This window comes from Mesoplodon densirostris, chromosome 11 (genome assembly GCF_025265405.1).
Source record: "Mesoplodon densirostris isolate mMesDen1 chromosome 11, mMesDen1 primary haplotype, whole genome shotgun sequence".
Lineage (NCBI taxonomy): Eukaryota > Metazoa > Chordata > Mammalia > Artiodactyla > Ziphiidae > Mesoplodon > Mesoplodon densirostris.
Window position 1 is genome coordinate 67391780 of NC_082671.1, and position 17680 is coordinate 67409459.

The following is a 17680-nucleotide window of genomic DNA, read 5'->3' on the forward strand; positions in this document are numbered from 1 at the left end:
CTCTAGAGCTCAGGCTCAGCAGCTGTGGTGACAGGCTCTGTTGCTCCGTGGCATGTGGTTCTTCCCGGACCAAGGATCGTGTCCCCTGTATTGGCAGGAGGATTCCCAACCACTGTGCCACCAGGGAAGTCCCAGTCTGATGGTTTCTTATAAAGTTAAACATACACTTACCATATGTGGTAGGCAGAATTTTAAGATGGTCCAATGACCTTTGCTCCCAGATGTTACTCCTGTGATTAGGTTACATTACATGGCAAAAGGGAGATTGTTTGGGTGGGCCCAATCTAATTACACCAGTCCTTTAAAAGCAGAGCTTTCTCTGGCTGGTAGCAGAAGAAGAACCAGAGAGTCCAGAAGTGTGAGAGGGACTCAACATGCATTGCTGGTTTGAAGATGGAGGGGCTGTGTGAGAAAAAATGTGTGTAGCCTTAAAGAGCTGAAAGACCCACCCACCCCCAACAGGAGGATGAAGTGGATTCTTTCCCAGCTCTCCCAAATAAGCACCCAGCCTGACCAATACCTTGATTTCAGCTTTGTGAGACCCTAAGCAAAGAACCTGGTCGAGCCCACCCAGACTTCTGACGTAGAGAATTGTCAGATAATAAAATGGGTGTTGTGTTAAGCCATTACATTTGTGATATGTAGTTACACAGCAATAGAAAACTAATATGTCATTTGACCCACCAATCCCACTCCTAGGCATTTATCTAAGAGAAATAAAAATGGATATTCACAAAGACTTGTACTTCAGTCTTTATTCATGATAGCCAAAAATCTTGAAGTCCCAAGTATCTATTGGTAGGTGAGTGGATCAACAAATTGTGGAATAGCCACATAAGGGCCTACTACTCACCAATAAAAAGAAATGAAGTACTGATAACACAACAATATAAATGAATCTCAAAAGCATTAAGCTAAGTGAAAGAAGACAGACACATAAGACCACATACTGTATGATTTTATTTATATGGAATTCTAGAAATGGTAAAACTGTAGTGCCAGAAAGCAGATCAGTGTTTGCCAAGGGTCAGGGATGGGGAGAAGGGACTGACTAAACAGGGGTCCAAGGGAACTTTTTGTGGTGATGGAAATCTATACCGGGATTGTGGTGGTGTTTACAAAACTGTATATGTTTGTCAAAACTCATCTAGTTGTACATTTAAAATCAGTGAATTTTATTGCATGTAAGTTATATCTCAATAAAACTGATTTTTTAAAATGTAAAAACTAACAACAACAACAAAAATCCTATGCTCTCCTCATGCTATTCTTTGGAAGGCAGCAACCTGGAGGTTAAGGTATGGGGCAGACGGGTTTGAAGCCTTGCTTGGTCACTTACCATCTGTGTGATCCTGGCCAAGGTTACTTGATTTTGCTAAGTGGGGATAAAAAGATTACTTGGGCTGTCTGAGAGGGTAAGATGAGCAATGCATAAAGAGGGTTTAACCAGTGCTTGGCTCAGAGTTAACACTCAAAAAATGGTGACTATACTAAAGGGAAAAAAAAAAAGAAATCAGTTGGAAATTAATCCCAGGCAATGACTTGTTTATTTATGTATTTATACTATACAGGTAAATCATAGGATAAATATTCTTCCCACTGTTTAAGATTCTACTAAGATCCTATAATAAAATAATTCTGTTATATATATATTTTTTAAATGGTGAATATCTTAGTGAAACGTATAATAGGGGAAACACTCTCAGTCTTTAACAACCCCTAAGTCTCCTTCTCAGGATCCATAAGGTCTTTAAGACCTACAGTTTGAGGTGGTTGAGCTAATTCACTAACCTCATTTTACAGCTGAGAAAACTGAGGCCCAGAGAGAAAATACTTGACCTGAGGACACCTGGGTGGTGGGTGGTAGGTGGCAGGTCTAGAAACAAATCCTAGGCCTTGTGCCCTTTCTCCGTCTCCAATCTAAAATTAACTCTTAAAAAATAAATAAATAAATAATAAAATTAACTCTTAACCAGTGGGCACTTCCACCCTTTTCCCAGGTACCCAAGATTAGCCAGTTCAAATGCAACCTCTCCTGTGGAGCCTTCCTTGATTCAAATAATAGGTCATTTTGCCATTAATTATAATTTCTTGTGTTTCCTACAATTTTTGAGTGCTTAAATGGCTGAAACGGCATCATATTCATTTCTGCATCCTCATTCACTCACTCAACAAACATTACTGAATGCCAATTCTGTGGGAGGCTTTATGCTGGGTATTGAGTATAAAGGAATCATTTTCCCCCTCTCTATGTTTTGAATATTAAAACAGGAACTTCAGCCCTTTCAGAAACATTGGAGAGAAAGCATTTGCCCTTCCTCCCACCTCTAACTGGCTCCTCCTCACCCAATGAGAGACTTATCTAACAAGTGAGATGCTAGCTTCACACCTACTGAGCCATCAGGGCAGGACTAAGGTATTAAAGGTCATGCTCCCATGAACTCAGACTCTTAAGATCTTGGCCAGCTGGCTAAGTGTCCAACATGGACATTATGGAAATGCAAACACAATTTACCTGCCTATGGGCTCCTGGTCTGGCCCAAGGGAAGGAGGGTAGTTAAAAAATCCTTTTGGATAAGATATGATAAAGCAAGCATAGTAAAATGTTAATGGTAGAATGTACATGGTGGGTATATGAGTGTTCACTGTAAAATTCTTTCGTCTTTGCTGTATGTTTGAAAAATCTCAGACTAAAAAAAAGCCCGTTCTGACCTTAAGTCCCAGCTACATTCTACTATGGTGTTTATCAGCAATAAAGCTGATGCTTTGGTTCTCACTTGATTTGTGATTTCCCAACTGGATTTGAACCCACAAAGGGAAGGAGACCCAAAGATTAACCAGACACAGTCCCTGCCTTTGAGGAGCTCACAGCCTGGGGAAGATCGATATGAAAATGGGAACTCACAACAGAGAGAGATAAGTGCCATACATGATAGAGGTCTGATCCATGAAGAGCACAGAGCCTTTGAATAGATGTGCTGGCAGGACAAGACTTGGCATCCGCACAGCCCGCACAGGGCCCACTTCAGGAGCCTTCTCTACATCCTCACATTTCCCCACTTCCCCCAACCTGTGCACAGGCCCAGTTGGGATCAATCCTTGAACGTAATCTCCCACCATCAAGAGCCATATCAAATATGTCTGTCATTATCTGGGCGGCCAGCGGAGACCACTCAAATCAAGGCCCCGCCCCTCCACCGAGGAAGTCTCTGCAACTCCTCTCACTCATTTGCTGGCTGCCCCCACCTCCCTCTTCTTGCCCATGATGCCTTGCCATTAGACCAGACCACGTGGATCTGTGACCGTCGGTCTTGGGCAAGCTTTAAGGAGCAGGAAAAGAGAGTCCAAGTCTAACTAAAACAGCATAAACGTCTGAGGCCTTGGTCACCCTACAGTGACCAGCTCATATTTGAAAATAGCAGACAATAAGCTCCTTGAAAGAGAAGAAAGTCTCAGGGAATCATGGGTGGGAATGGGCCAGAGGGCCAAGGACAGGGAATGAGTCCATATCAGAGAACGAAATTGTGCTGCCATCAAGATCAATCCCATCTCTGATGCCCCCTACCCTCGGGGACCTAGGACAAGTCACTTGATATCTCCAGCCCAGCTCAAGCACCTCCCCCAGAAAGCCTTCTCTGACAGCCAGCCTCACAGTCACCCTACACCAGCCTGTAATGTACGTCCTGTGCCCCCACTGTGCAGTGCTTCCCTTCAACCCAGCACTGCCCACTGTGTTAGCACCTCATCCACATGCACCATCCACCGCCCCCTGAAACTGTTAAGTTCTCAAAGGCGGGAATCTGATCGATCTCCATGCCCCCACCACCCTTCACAGTATGTGACTGCTGGATAAACAATGATCTCCACGAATCCTCTAAGCTGTAAAACACAAACCGCTCTGAGGTGGACATCTACTGTTTTTGCTTGTCCAGGATCCATTCCTCCTTCTTCTAAGGACAGTTTTCTCTTGCAGAACCATTCCTCTCTTATGTTTGGTCCATGTGAGTTAGGGAGAGCTGACCATATGCCCCAGCCTCCAAGAGAGGACACTCACCAAAGCCCGGTCAATCACAGCATCCCATGTTTTGGGCATAGTGACTGCCACATTACCAAGCCAGGCTAATGAGACTCAATTCTGGAGACTACTAGGAAAAAGAAACTTTCTTTCTGCTGGAAGGACATAAGCCAGGAGCTGCTGCTGGTCATCCTACCATCCCATGAGAATAAAGCTGACAGAGAAATGTGGAGCCAAGAGATGGAGACAGAGTTCTGATGACACTGTCTGAGCCTCTGGGATCCCAGCTGTGCCTGAAGCCAGTTTTGACCCCTGGACTTCTCAGTTATGAGACAATCTGAGTTTCATTTCTGTCACTGTAACTTTAAAACCAGTCAAACCTCTCACTAGGTTTAGTGGGAATACCAGGATCTTGACAGGCAGCCACCCCTTCCTGCTGTCATCCTGGGAGAAGCAGGCTCCACTGCCAGGGTCCCACTCCACAAAGGCCTTACCTGAACCAGGAGGTTCTGCAGTCCGATGACCAGGGACAGCACTTGTGATGTTCCCAGTGGAGCCAGGACAGTGTCCTCAGGGGCTGGCGGTGGCTGGGCCCCTGAGGGCAGCAGAGCAATCAGGGCAGAGGAGAAGCTTTGTTGCAGGGCTGTCCGCAGGAAGCGTAAGATGGCAGCTGAAAGTAGCAAACTCCTTACACCCAGTTCTTGCCTCATTCCCCACCTCCCCACCAGCGCTGTCACAGGGGGAAGACCACGAGGATAATAAAGGGGTGACCGTGGACTGGTCTGGGTGGGGTGGTCTCATCTCAGAATCTAGGGGAAAGGTTTTTCTTCTCCTGCTAGAGGCCCTTGGTCCCACACCTGAGAGCAGCGCAGCCTTTTTCTTCGGAAAGCTGAGGGCCTTCAATACTTGGTCCAGTTCCACAGACAGTGTCTGATGAACCTGGCAGGGCAGAGGGTAAAGGGATAACCCCCACATTCTGGGAGCTTGGGCAGAAAACCACCTGCTACAATATCTCTTTTACCCGCCCTACACATACCCGCTGCATCCAGAAGGACAGAGGAGGCCACACAGAGTCTTGTGAGCCACACCAATCCTGGATTCAGGAGCTTGAGGAGGAAAATCAAGCCCAGACCTGGAGAACCCTGCTTCTCCCAAGTTTCCCCCATCCTCAGAGAGCTCCTGCACCAGGGAGTCTTTCCCAGCCTTAGCTGTGGGTCAGTCTCCTCTTCAGCCCACCAACCACCTAACTCAGATCTGGAGTCCAATGGCCTGGAATCAAAAGCCTGGCTCTGCCACTTGCCAGCTGTATGGCCGTAGGCAAGTCACCGCACTGCACCTCTCTCAGCCTGCCTTACTTCCTTCACCTATGAAAGGGAACAGTGCCACCTGCTTTCACTCTCTCCAGAGCTATCGTGAAGAACAGCTGAGGACCAGCATTGTGAATGTGCTCCTTAATGTCAAAGCAATGACCATACTGAGGGGTTAGTTTGGGTGACAGGTTCAAAGCTGTGAGTCTGCTCTGCTCTCCTTACCCAGAACATAAGCGGCCTGAAGGCAGCTTTTCCTCTACTTGGATCTACAAGTGCTTGGCACAAAGCAATTCCTCAAAAATGCTTGTTAGGGCTTCCTTTGTGGCACAGTGGTTAAGACTCCGCCTATCAATGCAGGGGACACGAGTTCGAGCCCTGGTATGGGAAGATCCCACATGCCACGGAGCAACTAAGCCCGTGCACCACAGCTACTGAGCCTGCGCTCTAGAGCCTGTGAGCCACAACTACTGAAGCCCGCACGCCTAGAGCCTGTGCTCCACGAGAGAAGCCACCGCAACGAAGAGTAGCCCCCGCTCTCTGCAACTAGAGAAAGCCCACGCACAGCAACGAAGACCCAACACAGCCAAAAAAAAAAAAAAAAATGCTTGTTAGCTGGTGGAATTGGCAGGTTCCAGGCAGAAGAACCAACTTGTATAAAGGTATGGAGATGCCATACTAATCTAAGATGTAAACAGAGGAAGCTGTGTGTGGAGGTTATATGGGAACTCTGTGCTATCTGCTCAATTTTTTTGTAAATCTAAAACTGTCCTAAAAATAACAGCTATTAAAAATCAACCAAAAACAAACAAAAAAAGTACTGAGATGTGAAAGAGCACAGTTGACTGGGAGAAGAGCAAACACTTGGTCAGAAGACAGGAAAGAAGGGTAGAATGGCAGAAAGTAAGGCTGCAGAGGGGCCTGGTAGGAAGGGTCTCAGCAGCCATGAGGAGAACAAAAAGGCTGCTGAAGGACAGTGAGCAGAGGGTAAGTGTGGACAGACCGTGGCCACAGGGATAGGAGAGGTGGAGCAAGGGACAGGCTGGAGGCCAGAAGGTTGTGAATAGGCCATATTGATGGTGTGGATGAATGATCAGGCCTGAACTAGGGCAGAGGGGAGGACCTAGAGTACAGGTAGTTACGTAATTGGCTAGTTATGAGCTGAGGGCCAGGGCAGAACCAACAACAAGGTGCAGGCTTCCATCCAGGCAGGTGACTGCAGGGGTAGGGGTGGGCCCAATAGCCACACATAGAAAAGTAGGAGAGGTTCCTGTCCCAAATCAACCCCACTGGCAACTACCTGAGGATCTGCTATAGCGTAGATGTGCCACAGCTTACTGAAACCCTAGAGGCCAAACATGAAAACTCACTTCACTTCTACACAAATGAGTGTGTGCCTGGCATTAGATTGGCACAGAGCTGGACACAGTGTGAGGATACCTCAAAGGCTAGGAAATGGTTTCTGTCCACTAGGGGCAGCCAGCCTTAGGGAGGAAACACCTGAATGTGAAGCAGCCCACAGAGAAGCTCATGCAGGGCACTAGGATGACAAGGTCATACAAGAGGGAGGGACTGAGAGGAAACGGGGTGCTCTGTGGATATGTCCATGGCTCTCCTGTTCCCTGCATCACCTTCTCAAACGGTCACATGACTGCTTACATAGTATGGCACTCACAGCTTGCCACCCACAACTTCAAGGTCACAGGCTGGATTCTGCCTTCTTGTCCAGTTTGACAGTCCATTCCCTACACTCCAGCCATGCAGTACCTCACCACTCTTCAAATATATATACCAAGTCTTAAATCTGTGCAGCTTCAGGCCTGTGCTCATATCATTCTCTTGGGCGGGAGCACCCTTCCCCCACTATTTTAGCCTGGTACAGTCTTGCTTACCTTTCAGGGCTTTGCTTAAAGATTAGAACACAAGTTCCCCAAGTCTGGGGTATATACTGTATTCATTTTTTATTCCTCTGTGCCTAGAATACAGCCTGGCATGCAGGTGACCCACGTGTGCTAAATAGATTAATGTAAACCAACTTGACAACAGCCTTGAATGTTTTTTCCCTGTTTTGTAGGCAAGGAAACTGAAGCTCAGAGAGTTAAATACCTTGCCAAGGTTACACAACTAATAAGCCACAGATCTGGGATCAGAACTCAAGATCTTGTCACTCCTTGAGTGCCACCCGTGCCCCAAAGCAACAGGGGTTAGAAACTAACCTGCAGGTTGCCATCGTGCTGCTGGGCAGAGAAGGAGGCAGTGAGGAGCCAGGCGGAGGAGAGGAGCTGGGTCCTGGGAGAGCCCTCCTCAGCCCAGGTGAGGGCCAGTATCTTCTCTAGAAGCTCTATCAGGGCCGTGCTGCTCAAGAGCACTGCAGCAGCTGTAGAGGGTTGGGCAGGGCAGGCGGTGTTTAGTTAGCACCTGATGGGTTCTTCACACACACATGGTGAATGAACAAAAGGATCAGCTTAAGGCTCTAAGTTTCATTTTGGAACCACAGGTTACTGGAACCAGAAAGGACCTTAAGACCATCCGATCCAGCCACACACACCCTTTTCAATTTTTTTTAGATGGAAAAACTGAGGGCAGCAAGGGCCATAGACACTGCCCAGCACCCTTCCTCTTCACTATGCCAGCCCGGGCCCCAGCACCTCTTTTCTGACTGCCCAGCGTGGTCTGATGAAGGCTCCAATACAGGAAGTTGAAGGAGGGCTGCAGGATGTCCGTGTCAGTGGGACTGCATTTCCCACACAGCTTGCTCACTGCAAGAGATGAGAGTGCCCTGGAGCCCCAGTGCTCAGCACTCCATGGCTTTAGCACACACCAGCACTCACACTTCTTACAGCTAGTGGCCCTCAACTGGCTAATTTCAGATGTCAGTCTTGGGGACCAAGCACAAACTAAGCACCCCTGATATTAGGGCCAATGGAAATAAACAGTGACAAACCCGAAGATATGTTCACACCCTCTATCTGAACAAACATCAGGCAAGCAGCCCACAGCTGCACATTAGAACAGACTGCACAAGTGTAGGTGGTCAAAAGGCATCCTATGACAGCGCTCATGCCAGCACAGACTCCAGATTGGAAAGTCTGCAGAGGACACATGGGCCAACCTGCCACCATCAGCAGAAAGAAGATCCAGTCTCTGAATTCGTCCAGCAACAGGGCACTCACCACCTTCACAGGGGAGCTCTGTAACCGTCAACGTGCAGTTCCCTAAACTTGCTGTATTCTCTCTCTCACATCACCTCCATCTGGCTTACTCCTTTCCTCCTATTCAGCAATTAAGATTCAGCTCAAAGTTCACCTCCCTCATGAAGCCTTAATCTCTCACGGCAAGATTAAACGCCTCTTCATGCTCTGCCAGCCCTCAGTGAGCAGTTACTACACTGTAGAGTAGACATCTACAGAGCACATCCCTTTCCTCTTGGGAATTACCACTCCTTGTTCCCCTGCCCCCCATCATCCTAGATATGAAACCTACCTAAGACTCCATTCCCTTTTTTAAAAAAATTCAAACAGAAAGTCACAAAAATTATAATCATCCTCATCAGTTCACTCAGTCCCATGTAATTAATTTTTTTTCATCTTGGTCTTTTGTTACCACTTTTATGAATTCATCAGTTTTCCATTAGAGTTCTGAAAATGCTTATTCATTCAGTTCAGCAGTATAGTCAGTTACCAGAAACCTGTCCTTGTCAGAGTCTTTTCCATGAATTCCTTGAAGATGGAACCCTTTTGTAGGAACATTTTTGCAGAAGCATCAGAGTACACCCAGAACTGTCATAAATGACAGAAGACTTAAAAATGACCATGGTTAAAGATTTGATGAAAGTTCATAATAATGCAATTGACAAGGAAATTTAGTTATTTCGGAGATATACTTTTTTTTTTTTTTTTTGCAGTACGCGGGCTTCTCACTGTTGTGGCCTCTCCTGTTGCGGAGCACAGGCTCCAGACGCGCAGGCTCAGCGGCCATGGCTCACGGGCCCAGCCACTCCGTGGCATGTGGGATCTTCCCGGACTGGGGCACGAACCCGCGTCCCCTGCATTGGCAAGCGGACTCTCAACCACTGTGCCACCAGGGAAGCCCTGAGATATACATTATAAAATAATAACTAGAATTATGACTTATTATACCAGAACACATAAGATTTTTAGGAATTTCATGTAATGTCTGAAACATTTATATTAACATATTTCCACACAAATAACCCAAAGAAAGTTTAGTATTAGTTTTTCTTTTTTTTAATTTTTTAATTTAATTTTATTTTTTTATATAGCAGGTTCTTATTGGTCATCAATTTTACACACATCAGTGTATACATGTCAATTCCAATCGCCCAATTCATCACACCACCATTCCCACCCCTCCGCGGCTTTCCCCCCTTGGTGTCCATATGTTTGTTCTCTACATTTGTCTCAACTTCTGCCCTGCAAACCAGTTCATCTGTACCATTTTTCTAGGTTCCACATACAAGCGTTAATACACGATATTTGTTTTCCTCTTTCTGACTTACTTCACTCTGTATGACAGTCTCTAGATCCAACCATGTCTCAACAAATGACCCAATTTCGTTCCATTTTATGGCTGAGTAATATTCCATTGTATATATGTACCACAACTTATTTATCCATTCGTCTGTTGATGGGCATTTAGGGTGCTTCCATGACCTGGCTATTGTAAATACTACTGCAATGAACATTGGGGTGCATGTGTCTTTTTGAATTATGGTTTTCTCTGGGTATATGCCCAGTAGTGGGATTGCTGGATCATATGGTAGTTCTATTTTCAGTTTTTTAAGGAACCTCCATACTGTTCTCCACAGTGGCTTTATCAATTTACATTCCCACCAACAGTGCAAGAGGGTTCCCTTTTCTCCACACCCTCTCCAGCATTTGTTGTTTGTAGACTTTCTGATGATGCCCATTCTAACTGGTGTGAGGTGATACCTCATTGTAGTTTTTTTTTTAATTAATTTATTTATTTGTTTATTTTTGCTGTGTTGGGTCTTCGTTTCTGTGCGAGGGCTTTCTCTAGTTGCGGCAAGTGGGGGCCACTCCTCATAATGGTGCGCGGGCCTCTGACTATCACGGCCTCTCCCGTTGCGGAGCACAGGCTCCAGACGCGCAGGCTCAGTAATTGTGGCTCACGGGCCCAGCCGCTCCGCGGCATGCGGGATCCCCCCAGACCAGGGCTCGAACCCGTGTCCCCTGCATTGGCAGGCAGATTCTCAACCACTGCACCACCAGGGAAGCCCCCTCATTGTAGTTTTGATTTGCATTTCTCTAATAATTAGTGATGTTGAGCAGCTTTTCATGTGCCTCTTGGCCATCTGTAGGTCTTCTTTGGAGAAATGTCTATTTAGGTCTTTGGCCCATTTTTGGATTGGGTTGTTTGTTTCTTTAATATTGAGCTGCATGAGCTGTTTATATATTTTGAAGATTAATCCTTTGTCTGTTGATTCACTTCCAAATATTTTCTCCCATTCTGAGGGTTGTCTTTTCGTCTTGTTTATGGTTTCCTTTGCTGTGCAAAAGCTTTGAAGTTTCATTAGGTCCCATTTGCTTATTTTTGCTTTTATTTCCATTGCTGTAGGAGGTGGATCAAAAAAGATCTTGCTGTGATTTATGTCAAAGAGTGTTCTTCCTATGTTTTCCTCTAAGAGTTTCATAGTGTCCGGTCTTACCTTAGGTCTCGAATCCATTTTGAGTTTATTTTTGTGTATGGTGTTAGGGAATGTTCTAATTTCATTCTTTTACATGTAGCTGTCCAGTTTTCCTAGCACCACTTACTGAAGAGACTGTCTTCTCTCCATTGTATATCCTTGCCTCCTTTGTCATAGATTAGTTGACCATAGGTGCGTGGGTTTATCTCTGGGGTTTCTATCTTGTTCCATTGATCTGTTTCTGTTTTTGTGCCAGTACCATATTGTCTTGATTACTGTAGCTTTGTAGTATAGTCTGAAGTCAGGGAGTCTGATTCCTCCAGCTCCATTTTTTCCCCTCAAGACTGCTTTGGCTATTCGGTGTCTTTTGTGTCTCCATACAAATTTTAAGATTTTTTCTTCTAGTTCTGTAAAAAATGCTATTAGTAATTTGATAGGGATTGCATTGAATCTGTAGATTGCTTTGGGTAGTATAGTCATTTTCACAATATTGATTCTTCCAATCCAAGAACATGGTGTATCTCTCCATCTGTTGGTATCATCTTTAATTTCTTTCATCAGTGTCTCGTAGTTTTCTGCATACAGGTCTTTTGTCTCCCTAGGTAGGTTTATTCCTAGGTATTTTATTCTTTTTGTTGCCATGGTAAATGGGAGTGTTTCCTTAATTTCTCTTTCAGATTTTTCATCATTAATGTATAGGAATGCAAGAGATTTCTGTGCATTGATTTTGTATCCTGCAACTTTACCAAATTCATTGATTAGCTCTAGTAGTTTTCTGGTGGCATTTTTAGGATTCTCTATGTATAGTATCATGTCATCTGCAAACAGCGACAGTTTTACTTCTTCTTTTCCAATTTGTATTCCTTTTATTTCTTTTTCTTCTCTGATTGCTGTGGCTAGGACTTGCAAAACTATGTTGAATAATAGTGGTGAGAGTGGACATCCTTGTTTTCTTCCTGATCTTAGAGGAAATGCTTTCAGTTTTTCACCATTGAGACTGATGTTTGCTGTGGGTTTGTCATATATGGCCTTTATTATGTTGAGGTAGGTTCCCTCTATGCCCACTTTCTGGAGAGTTTTTTCATAAATGGTGTTGAATTTTGTCAAAAGCTTTTTCTGCATCTATTGAGATGATCATATGGTTTTTATTCTTCATTTTGTGAATATGGTGTATCACATTGATTGATTTGCGTATACTGAAGAATCCTTGCATCCCTGGGATAAATCCCACTTGATCATGGTTTATGATCCTTTTAATGTGTTGTTGGATTCTGTTTGCTAGTATTTTGTTGAGGATTTTTGCATCTATATTCATCAGTGATGTTGGTCTGTAATTTTCTTTTTTTGTCGTATCTTTGTCTGGTTTTGGTATCAGGGTGATGGTGGCCTCACAGAATGAGTTTGGGAGTGTTCCTTCCTCTGCAATTGTTTGGAAGAGTTTGAGAAGGATGGGTGTTAGCTCTCCTCTAAATGGTTGATAGAATTCACCTGTGAAGCCATCTGGTCCTGGACTTTTGTTTGTTGGAAGATTTTTAATCACAGTTTCAATTTCATTACTTGTGATTGGTCTGTTCATATTTTCTATTTCTTCCTGGTTCAGTCTTGCAAGGTTATACCTTTCTGAGAATTTGTCCAATTCTTCCAGGTTGTCCATTTTATTGGCATAGAGTTGCTTGTAGTAGTCTCTTAGGATGCTTTGTATCCTGCGGTGTCTGTTGTAACTTCTCCTTTTTCATTTCTAATTTTATTGATTTGAGTCTTCTCCCTCTTTTTCTTGATGAGTCTGGCTAATGGTTTATCAATTTTGTTTATCTTCTCAAAGAACCAGCTTTTAGTTTTATTGATCTTTGCTATTATTTTCTTTGTTTCTATTTCATTTATTTCTGCTCTGATCTTTATGATTTCTTTCCTTCTGCTAACTTTGGGTTTTGTTTGTTCTTCTTTCGCTATAAACTTCCCTCTTAGAACTGCTTTTGCTGCATCCCATAGATTTTGGATTGTAGTGTTTTCACTGTCATTTGTCTCTAGGTATTTTTTGATTTCCTCTTTGATATCTTCAGTGATCTCTTCGTTATTTAGTAACATATTGTCTAGCCTCCATGTGTTTGTGTTTTTTACGTTTTTTTCCCTGTAACTGATTTCTAATCTCATAGTGTTGTGGTCAGAAAAGATGCTTGATATGATTTCACTTTTCTTAAATTTACTGAGGCTTGATTTATAACCCAAGATGTGATCTATCCTGGAGAGTGTTCCATGTGCACTTGAGAAGAAAGTGTAATCTGCTGTTTTGGGATGGAATGTCCTATAAATATCAATTAAATCTATCTGGTCTATTGTGTCATTTAAAGCTTCTGTTCCCTTATTTTCATTTTGGATGATCCGTCCATTGGTGTGAGGTGTTAAAGTCCCCCACTATTATTGTGTTATGGTTAATTTACTCTTTTATAGCTGTTAGTAGTCGTCCTATGTATTGAAGTGCTCCTATGTTGGGTGCATATATAATTGTTATATCTTCTTCTTGGATTGATCCCTTGATCATTAGTAGTGTCCTTCCTTGTCTCTTGTAACATTCTTTATTTTAAAGTCTATTTTATCTGATATGAGTATTGCTACTCCAGCTTTCTTTTGATTTCCATTTGCATGGAATATCTTTTTCCATCCCCTCACTTTCAGTCTGTATGTGTCCCTAGGTCTGAAGTGGGTCTCTTGTAGACAGCATATATATGGGTCTTGTTTTTGTATCCATTCAGCAAGCCTGTGTCTTTTGGTTGGAGTATTTAATCCATTAATGTTTAAGGTAATTATCAATATGTATGTTCCTATGACTATTTTCTTAATTGTTTTGGGTTTGTTTTTGTAGGTCCTTCTCTTCTCTTGTGTTTCCCACTTAGAGAAGTTCCTTTAGCATTTGTTGTAGAGCTGGTTGGGTGGTGCTGAATTCTCTTAGCTTTTGCTTGTCTGTAAAGCTTTTGATTTCTCCATCAAATCTGAATGAGATCCTTGCTGGGTAGAGTAATCTTGTTTTTAGGTTCTTCCCTTTCATCACTTTATTAAGTATATCATGCCACTCTCTTCTGGCTTGTAGAGTTTCTGCTGAGAAATCAGCTGTTAACCTTATGGGAGTTCCCTTGTATGTTATTTGTCATTTTTCCCTTGCTGCTTTCAGTAAGTTTTCTTTGTCTTTAATTTTTGCCAATTTGATTACTATGTTTCTTGGCGTGTTTCTCCTTGGGTTTATGCTGTATGGGACTCTCTGTGCTTCCTGGACTTGGGTGGCTATTTCCTCTCCCATGTTAGGGAAGTTTTTGACTATAATCTCTTCAAATATTTTCTTGGGTCCTTCCTCTCTCTCTTCTCCTTCTGAGACCCCTATAATGCGAATGTTGTTGCATTTAATGTTGTCCCAGAGGTCTCTTAGGCTGTCTTCATTTCTTTTCATTCTTTTTTCTTTATTCTGTTCCCTGGCAGTGAATTCCACCATTCTGTTTTCCAGGTCACTTATCCGTTCTTCTGCCTCAGTTATTCTGCTATTGATTCCTTCTAGTGTAGTTTTCATTTCAGTTATTGTATTGTTCATCTCTGTTTGTTCTTTAATTCTTCTAGGTCTTTGTTAAACATTTCTTGCATCTTTTCGACCTTTGCCTCCATTCTTTTTCTGAGGTCCTGGATCATCTTCACTATCATTATTCTGAATTCTTTTTCTGGAAGGGTGTCTATCTCCACTTCATTTAGTTGTTTTTCTGGGGTTTTATCTTGTTCCTTCATCTGGTACATAGCCCTCGGCCTTTTCATCTTGTCTATCTTTCTGTGAATGTATTTGATCCACAGGCTGCAGGAATGTAGTTTTTCTTGCTTCTGCTGTCTTCCCCACCATTCACTTTTTTGGCAGCCACAGCACACTTGACTTTACCTGGCTTGTGGTCAACCAGACAAGCAGGCCCCCCAACCATACCCTCACCTGTGAACTACAGTCCCCTACCCTCAATGCTCTCAAATAAAAGTACTCAAGGGTTATACGTAAATGTATATTCATTTCATGTGTATGTTTCAGCATGTTACTTCTCCCTGTTAGAGGTCCTTTCTATTTATTTATTTGACCACACTGTATGGCTTGTGGGATCTTAGTTCCCCAACCAGGGATCAAATCCATGCCCCCTGCAATGGAAGTGCAGAGCCCTAACCACTGGACAACCAGGGAATTCCCTAGAGGCCCTTTTTCTTTTTTAGTAGATTACTGCTTTTTTTTTTTAAACATCTTTACTGGAGTATAATTCTTTACAATGGTGTGTTAGTTTCTGCTTTATAACAAAGTGAATCAGCTATACATATACATATATCCCCATATCTCCTCCCTCTTGCATCTTCCTCCCATCCTCCCTATCCCACCCCTCTAGGTGGTCACAAAGCACCAAGCTGATCTCCCTGTGCTATGAGGCTGCTTCCTACTAGCTATCTATTTTACATTTGGTAATGTATATATGTCCATGCCACTCTCTCACTTTGTCCCAGCTTACCCTTCCCCCTCCCTGTGTCCTCAAGTCCATTCCTTAGAGGCCCTTTTGATGGCTGTTTTTGTCACACACAGACCTCCCTCCCAGCTGAGCATCACCCTTAACCTGATAAGATAGGCAGGTGATGACTAGCTCCAGGTCAGGCCTGGAGGCTCTTTTTGAGCTGGACACTGATCTTCTCATGAGGAGCCTTGGACTCCAGGCAGGGAAAAAAACCATCCTCACCTGTGGCCAGAGGACCTGACAGTCCACAGGTCCTGAAGACACACCATTTCTCCTATTAATTTCAACCTTGCCTCAACAAATCTTCCTGAGGGTACTGCCTATGAACTAGTGACCGCATTAATGAGCAATAAAAGGTCCTGAGAGGTTTGAAGTATGGGTAGAAAAGAGGCCTAGAGAACTGTGACTGGATCATCAGATCCTGAGTCAGCTGTGGGGTGAAGTGGAAAACTGAGCTTGTGCCAGGAAAAATGAAGATACATGGATTGTACCCAATGAAGGCCTACTCTGTGCCAAGCATCCTGTGGCATTCTACATCTACGGTTATTTTTGTATCAACCCTAAATCAGGTATGCACTATTATTTTACCTATGAGGAACCAAAGGCTCATAGAGGCTAGGTGACTGCCCAAGGTTGCATAATTAGCGACTAAGCTGAGAACAAACCTAGGCATTCCTGATTCTGGAGCTTGTCACAGTGATTTTTTTTTTTTCCCAAACATTCCCAGAGAATGAGCAGAGAAAGATCTGTAAGGTCCTTTATCAAGAAGCCCACAGGAGATCAACCAATCAAGGAACTGTGCACGAGCTGATTGCATACCCTGCAACCCTCCTCCCTCACCTTGCCTTTAAAAATGCTTTGCTGAAACCCTTCGGGGAGTTCAGGGTCTGGGGGCATGAGTCCCCGTTCTCCTTGCACGGCCCTGCAATAAACCTCTCTCTCCTCCAAAAAAGAAAAAAAACAACAAGCCCACAAGAGTAGACTGACCCACTAGCTTCTTCCAAAAAGATGAAAGGGTGGAAGAAAGGAACAAGGCCAGCACCACTGAGAGCACACCCACAGCACGCCAAGCCCCAGGCCCTCAGGCACTGTCCCAAGCAGCCAGAACACCTTGGTGAAGGAGCTTCATGGCCATGCTGTCCAGTTCTTGCTCTGACTCGTTCCTCAGCTGCACTAAGGAGAGGAGGCTCAGCAGCAAAGGCAGGTTCCCCGAGGCTGTGAGAAACAAGGAGAGCTGGTCAGGGGGATTGACCATCAGATCAGCCTAAGGTCAGACAGGCACCCATGACCCACAAGCAGTAAATAGTTTGTTGGGATTTACCCCTATTTCCTGTCTTTTTCCTTCTTCATCTAGAAGAGGGGAAACTGACGTACTGAGTGCCAGCTCTGGGTTGGGTACCAGGAATTCATTATTTCACTTAATCATCCTAAAAATCATGTGAAGTAGGGATTCTTATTCCTATTTTGCAGTTAAGAAAACTGAGGCCCAGAGAGGCTGAGTGACATCTCCAAGGCCCCACAGCGGCAGGGCCAGGGCCAGGACTTGAACCCAAATCTCAATCCAGTGCTCAGAGTCATTCCACTATGTGCTTCCAAGAAATCTCATGGCTCTTAAACACTATTATTAGTCAGTTGTGGCTTGTCCTTCCCTGAAAAAGAAAGACTCAGCTCTTCTAGATACCCTTAAACATACCTCCAAACCGCCGTCCTCAATCAGAACTGAACCAAGTGAGTCACAGCTCTCTAGCTACTTCCTCTTAATTGCTTTGAAATTAAAAAATTCAACTTTCTAAGCGTAAACAGACCAATCCCAGTATTTCAGTGTCTTCATACTGTACCAAATATCAAGCTTCCTTGACTCCAGGGAGTCCCATTCCAGATTGAGAAACCATCCTTTTGGATCTCACCAGGAGCTTCCAATACATCACAGATCTACCCCCTTCCCAGCCCCTGCTGGCTGCTGCTGCCTCCCTGACCTCCCCAATATTTACCCCTTTTTTCTTCCCAACTGGAGGCTGCCAGTCCTGTGACAAACAGCTCCGAGCACATGCTGGGCAGGGTGGGGACATGCATGCATACATCAAACACTCTCACCCATGCAGACATTAAACATAAGCACACTCAAACCACACACACAAACCAAATATGTTGAGCACCCACTCTCCAATGAGAGGAA

General features: G+C 44.1%; 1 protein-coding gene across 1 annotated transcript in view; it reads right to left on the bottom strand.

Annotated features, from left to right (window-relative positions):
• MEI1 (meiotic double-stranded break formation protein 1) overlaps positions 1-17680 on the bottom strand; it is a 68311-nt gene that overhangs the window by 3793 nt on the left and 46838 nt on the right. Inside the window, exons 22-26 of the mRNA XM_060112425.1 lie at positions 16615-16719; positions 7971-8081; positions 7539-7699; positions 4873-4954; positions 4510-4685 (exon numbers count right to left, since the gene is read on the bottom strand). Of these exons, the coding sequence (XP_059968408.1) occupies positions 4510-4685; positions 4873-4954; positions 7539-7699; positions 7971-8081; positions 16615-16719 (635 nt within the window). The remainder of the gene's footprint in view (positions 1-4509; positions 4686-4872; positions 4955-7538; positions 7700-7970; positions 8082-16614; positions 16720-17680) is intronic.